This window comes from Xiphias gladius, chromosome 18 (genome assembly GCF_016859285.1).
Source record: "Xiphias gladius isolate SHS-SW01 ecotype Sanya breed wild chromosome 18, ASM1685928v1, whole genome shotgun sequence".
NCBI lineage: Eukaryota > Metazoa > Chordata > Actinopteri > Istiophoriformes > Xiphiidae > Xiphias > Xiphias gladius.
In genome coordinates, this window is record NC_053417.1 from 26,652,848 (window position 1) to 26,659,439 (window position 6,592).

A 6,592-nucleotide genomic window follows, 5' to 3' on the forward strand; every position below is an offset into this window, starting at 1 on the left:
TGCATCTTTATCCGTAACATTAGCATTAATGAATATGACATTTAGCCAGTGGATTCAAATACAGTGAAGTATAATACAACTGAAAAGGTTTTTGTTATCGTCCAGGGCGAAAAACAAAACAAAACAAAACATAAAATGTTGATCAATTTATCAGTTGATCACAAATAAGGTTTGTGATCGATAAAGACACGATTCTATAAGCGTCTCACAAAACGCCGGGACCAAAATAAATAAAAAGCTGGCCACAAGCAGTGATGGGAATGAATTTAATTTAACGCAGTTACGCGATTGCTGCATGGCATAGATTTTGAGGCTTGCATTCTTGAGAGCCTCCATTTATCAAACTCTATCGCATTACATTTCTTTTACATATAGCGAAAGGACAGTCAGAAGTATTTTAATCGCAATCAGTAGCGATTTTGTATGACCCCACGAGGAACGCCTCGCGGAGATCACAGATACCATGGAAAAAAAATACCTCAGATCCTTTACTCAAAAACGCCGCCACAAGTAAGAGTCACTTGCATGCATTACAAGTAGAGTCAGAACGCCATTACAAATAAGAGCCGTTTAGTGTAAATATTCTTATGCCAAGTAAAAATTTTATGAGCGAAATTTAGCACTTTAAACTGCCACGATGCAGACCCATGTGTTATATTGTTACGTTATACTATTATACTGTACATTATATTATTGGATTATTATGATCGGTGCATTCATGTATCAGTAGCAAATAGGGAATATTTGGCATTTTTGCTTTTATGTTATTGAATTAAAAAGAATTGTGGTTGATCAAATATTTGCCAATTTATTCTCTGTTGATCGATTAATAAACTAATTGTCTCTGCTCTGAACAAAATGCAATCTTGATAATTTTCCCACTCTTAACTTTGGCTTTATAGATAAAACCAGTGGCTCAGTTTACTGTTTGACCTCCTTTGTGCATCTTTATCCGTAACATTAGCATGAATGAATATGACATTTAGCCAGTGGATTAAAATACAGTGAAGTATAATACAACTGAAAAGGTTTTTGTTATCGTCCAGGGCGAAAAACAAAACAAAACAAAACATGAAATGTTGATCAATTTATCAGTTGATCACAAATAAGGTTTGTGATCGATAAAGACACGATTCTATAAGCGTCTCACAAAACGCCGGGACCAAAATAAAAGTCAGTTCACGTCCATATTTTTCTTGGATTTTAAAAAATATTTTATTTAATAAGTTAAATACGTTATATGTTTAAAAGAAACGTCGTTAGTGTCGTTGGTTGGTAAATAACGACCGGGTAGGAGCCGTTGGCGTTTTACGTCAACCGGCGACTCCTCTCGAGCCCACGCGATCTTTGGTGCGACGTCACTGCCGTCTGCCCGAACAAACATGGCGAACATTCGGTGCGTCAAGGTGAGGAGAGAAATTAAGTTAATTCTGTCGGCGCCGCAACGCTCGCATTATTCACCCCGAGACCATGCGATGTGCGGGACGTGTAACGGGCCGGTGCGGTGATGCGTGGGGTTCGTTTCCCCCCCTTCCCGCTAGGCCGCTTTCCCCTGTGGTTCAGAGGTTTTTAGCGACCGTGTTGGGAATCGGTGAGTCCTCACAGCGTCCTCCGTCGTGCGCTTGACAACGGGGGGGAGCAAGAGTTTATTATTTAAAGGGTCGGTCCGCTCAAATAAAAAAAAAACACCGGTGTTTGTCACTCAGGTTTAATTCTACCCAGCCCCGCAGATTGTTCTGGTTTTAGCCGCGCTGGTTTCCGAGACTGCCCTCTCCGAAACCTTAGCCCGGCGCCGGGCTCAGACTACACGACGTCAGTCCGACATCAGCCCGGCCCGACAGAAACCGTCGCATCGAAACCGGGCATCGGGCGCGATAATATACTGACGATTCCGCGTGGTGTATCGGAACGGACGATAACTGACGCCACTTCTGCGACCCAACAGAAAGACGAGCGTTTTTTTTTTTTTTTTTGCTTTTTCTCCACGTTTTCTTCAACGCTTTCCAGGCTGTTGACCAATAGGAGCACAGAGCGCCATTCCGTGCACACCTGCAAGCGTGGCGAAGCGATGTCGTTGGTGCCGCTAGGTGGTACTGTTCAACACAGGAATAGTTCGGGGAACTATGGCAACAGCACAGCTGGCTTTTTTTTTTTTTTTTTTTTGGGTCGCTTTTTTGTTTTTAGACGGCCAGTATCGCACCGCTTCGAACGCCATCCTTCCTTTATTGTTGTTCCCTGGCAACTGCCTCCTGATAACATCACGCGGGTTGTTGAAAGACGGCCCGCTGTGATTGGTCCGGGACCGACACGCAGCCCGTCGCGTCGCACGGCCAAGCTACGACAAGAGTTTGTGACTCTAAAGTCGCCTCGTCCGACACAGTGACCATCTAATCGGACAGAAACCGCGTGTGGTCCGAACCCAGCATAACACAACAGAGATGACTGGAGTCCTTGTGTCCCGGCTGTTCTGGAGGTTTCCTCCCCTGCATTTTAAATTAATCAGACCAGTTTTGATGTCTCCTTTCACCCGTCTTTATCAGTGACCCGTGTTTTTCCTGCTGCTTTTTCCTTACTTTTTTTAAATGTATTTATTTTCTTAACTCTCCCGCACTTCCTCTCTTCCCGTTCCACCCTCCTCCCCCCCGTCGTCCGTCCCTATCCATGTGTGCGTGTTGAGTAGGGTATGGTCGGCCTGGTGACGGGCGGTGCTTCTGGTCTGGGCCGGGCCACCGTGGAGCGCCTGGTGCAGAGCGGAGCGTCCGCCGTGATCCTGGACCTGCCCTCCTCCGATGGACGAGCTCTGGCAGCCAGTCTGGGAGACCGCTGTGCCTTCGCTCCTGCAGACGTGAGTCCAAAAAACTCGGGAGACGCCGTAGACCTGGGGGCGCACGTTCACTGATACAAAATCCACACGTGTGTACATTTCTGCACAAAGAGCTGTGAAAACCTCTGGTCATTTTAAAGCCAACAGTCCGCGAAAAGCGCAGGTCTTACTAAACTAAACGGTAGCGATGGCTCAGTTTTATTTAAGTGTCCCAGGGAGGCACGGCAGTGTGACAGAGAGCCAGCGCGCACAAAACCCCGGGACCCTGAAACTGAAGCAGCCAAATGGAATTAATCATCGATTAGTCATCATTAGTTTTTATTACTTATAGCCGTGTGTTCCCATCTGTGACGGCTCTTCTGTCAAAAAAGGCCCGTGTGAAGGGGGTCGCTTGTAGGGTTTTCCAGATCAAGGTTTTTTTTTCCGGCCCTGATCCGAGTCCGATCCAATGATTTAATCTGCTTAACTTTTGATTACATACGCTTCTGACACATTGAAACAAACGGCCGTTGACAAATAGACGACGCGCCTTATTTTTCACAAGCTCGTCGATCCAAATCCCGGAGGTTCTGATTCAAAACTGTTCGTTTTATAGTCTCAAATTACTGATATGATATGGTGGAGAGCTTGACCGGGAGAATGCTGCCCCTGAAGTTGATGTGACGTGACCCGATGGTGAGAGGACGCATCCCCGCGTTGGTTGTGGTCGAGCAGTGGCGCTGCAGAGTGGAGCCTCTTCCGCTCGCAAATTGATCTTTGGCCCAGTACGGCCGCGTAAACCCGGCAACGGACACGTTTCGTTTTGGTCCCTCGTGAACTCACTCTTGGAATTAATGTCAGTTAATTATAAAAAAAAAAAAAAATCAATCTAAGCAGGTTCAAGGGGAACATGAAATCCAGACCGAGGCCGCAGCTGTAACTGCAGGTGTAATATACTCTCAGCTCAGTAGATGGCGCACTCACATCATCCATCGCTGTCACCACACCGCAAGTTCTGCCCCCGTCCGTTACTCTTTACTTATGCCAGACCCGTCTCTAGTTCCCTGCCTGCAGTCGTCGGCGCATTTACGCACGTGTCCATGACAGCATCGATCTCATCGCCCAGGGAAACGCGGTAGCGCGATGTTTGGAAACGGTCCTCGGGACTAACCTTGTCGTTTCCCAGGTTACGTCGGAGGCGGAGGTGCAGTCAGCGGTGTCCCTGGCCAGAGAGCAGTTCGGGAAGCTGGACCTGGTGGTTAATTGCGCCGGCATTGCCGTGGCCGTCAAAACCTACAACTTTAAGAAGGACCTTCCTCACAGCCTGGAGGACTTCCAGCGTGTCATCAACGTAGGACCCGCAGAGACGTTTACGCAGACAGGGAAAGAAAAGAAATACCAGTCCCAGCTCGTCAGTCGTGTGTGTGACTTTTCTTTGTGCCCCCCCCCGCAGGTGAATATTGCAGGAACCTTTAACGTGATCCGCCTCGCTGTGGGTGAGATGGGGAAGAACGAGCCGGATGCAGATGGACACAGAGGCGCCATCATTAACACAGCCAGCGTGGCAGCCTTCGACGGACAGGTCATTTAAAACACACACACACACACACACGGACATTAACGAAAATCAACTGTGTTTATTGGCTTTTTCGTTTTTTTAAAATTAAAAAATCTGTGCCTCTGTCCTCGCTCTAGGTCGGCCAAGCGGCTTATTCGGCTTCTAAAGGCGGCATCGTCGGAATGACCCTCCCCATCGCCCGAGACCTGGCCCCCATGGGCATCAGAGTCGTCACCATAGCGCCCGGTTAGTGAAAATGAGCAGTTTAACCGGTGGGCGTTAGGGGGGGACGGTAGGCGGATTTTGTTGCCTCGGGACAGAGTCGGGGGGTCCGGTTGTAGGCTCGCGTTTACCGTACATGGCGTGAGGGTGGCGTCGATCCTCTCGTCCAACTCTTGGCAAGAGAGTGAATAAGCGAATTTCTCAAAAATGTCAGACTACTCCTTTCAAAGATAAGTCATTAATACTGCATACACTTTAATTATTAACGAAGGTTAAATCATTTTTAAACTGCCCGTCACTGAAGATTTTAGCAAACGTTGCTCAGACCGGAGAACACGGGGCATTTGTTGAAGGACTGAGTGATACACTTTTTTTTTTTTTTGAATAACATATACAAGGCTTTGGACACACACACAATACTTGTTAGTAGATCAGTTACTTGTTGGTTTTGGTCTTTTCCTGAGATTTTTCTTGACGATAAGAAGAGTATGGAACATCTCTGTGTCATAGCACCTGACGGCGTAACATCAGCCGCTGTGGGCTGTAATGTTCTCTAGTCTAACGTCTCGGCGACTGTCGTCCCGCCGACCGCTTCGCATGTCAGCCATTCACCGCTGTGCTTGACGAAGGTGTTTTATTAGCATCTAACTCTGTGTAGCCTGAGACATTCCCCCCGTGGCAGCGCTTCACTGACAGACGTGTTATCAACATGGTCTGATTGTTTTGTGTCCACTAATGCGACTGCTGACTCTGCTAAATTCTTCTATTTACTCTTTTTTTTTGAATGAAACTTTCCCACAAACGATGAAGATCTGCAGGGTGAAATTCTTTGTATTTGTACGTCAGTTCTTACGGGTGCTGATTATGCTAGTGATCAAATCTCACACTTCCTCATGAACAGTGCTGTTTTTATCCTCAGCCTCATCTCCCCATGCTAAACTGCCGTGGCGGTGCCCTGCTGGATCGACAGCTTCATCTGAATGATGACCACTTCAGTCCACTTTTTGAGAGTTTGAGGATTTTGACAAAAATTTAACGTGAACTTAAATTCTTTTTTTTACCCGGTTAAGCCGTCCCTCAGTTTTCTGCCACTTATCTGGGTCTAGGTCATCGTATTTAGGTATTGATATATGGCGCTGGAACAGTACAGCCAAGAATGTGATATAAATTTCATTAAATTCCTGTATTTCTGACCAGTATAACCATGAAACAGGTATAAAACGGTCTTAGAAAGTCTTGAGTTTAACTTGTTAAACCCTGTAGAAACCACGCGTGACTTCACTTTGGACTGTGATGTTTCCTTTTCCGCCTAAATCGTTCTTCTTCTTCGTCGTCTTCCTCCTCCTCCAGGTCTGTTCTCCACTCCTCTCCTGGCTGGCCTTCCAGAGAAGGTGCGCTCCTTTCTCGCCCGCCAGGTGCCCTTCCCCTCGCGCCTGGGAGACCCCGCTGAGTTTGCTCACCTGGTGACATCACTGGCCGAGAACCCCATGATTAACGGAGAGGTCATTAGGCTGGACGGCGCCATTCGCATGCAGCCCTGAGACGGACTCTGTGTGTGTGTGTGTGTGTGTGTGTGTGTGTGTATGTGTATGTGTGTGGCTTCCTGGTGTATTACGTTGTAGAAAGCTGCATACAGTAAAAACAAAAACCGTTTTGTGCGCGAGGCTGTGAAAGTGTGTAAAAATGAGACTGTACTTCATTCAGGACATTGCAGAACTTTGTGGACTCAACTTTGGTTGTTTTCTATGCTAATCCGGATTATAATAAACCACTGATGGGTTTGATTATCTACTAAAATTATTGTGTGCGTACAGCTTCTTTAAAATCATCCTAATTGCACAAGTTAGATTTTAGAATCTGGGGGGGGGGGGGGTTGTATAGAGGGTGATAAAATTCAAATCTAGCTTTGGTCCTGACCAAAGAACACTGGTAAAATGATTCTCGTCATGTCAACGTGATGGAAACGTCATACGATGACCTCCGAATGCTTCTGTGGTACCAGCTAAATT

At 46.7% G+C, this 6,592-nt stretch overlaps 1 protein-coding gene across 1 annotated transcript; it reads left to right on the forward strand.

The window, feature by feature from the left end:
* Positions 1-1,301: 1,301 nt before the first annotated feature.
* On the forward strand, positions 1,302-6,365 carry hsd17b10 (hydroxysteroid (17-beta) dehydrogenase 10). Its single transcript, XM_040151893.1, has 6 exons — positions 1,302-1,406; positions 2,681-2,845; positions 3,990-4,154; positions 4,257-4,385; positions 4,499-4,607; positions 5,934-6,365. Exons 1-6 carry the CDS (start codon positions 1,383-1,385, stop codon positions 6,122-6,124), a joined length of 783 nt encoding a protein of 260 aa, XP_040007827.1. The 5' UTR covers positions 1,302-1,382; the 3' UTR covers positions 6,125-6,365.
* The last annotated feature ends 227 nt before the right edge of the window (positions 6,366-6,592 follow it).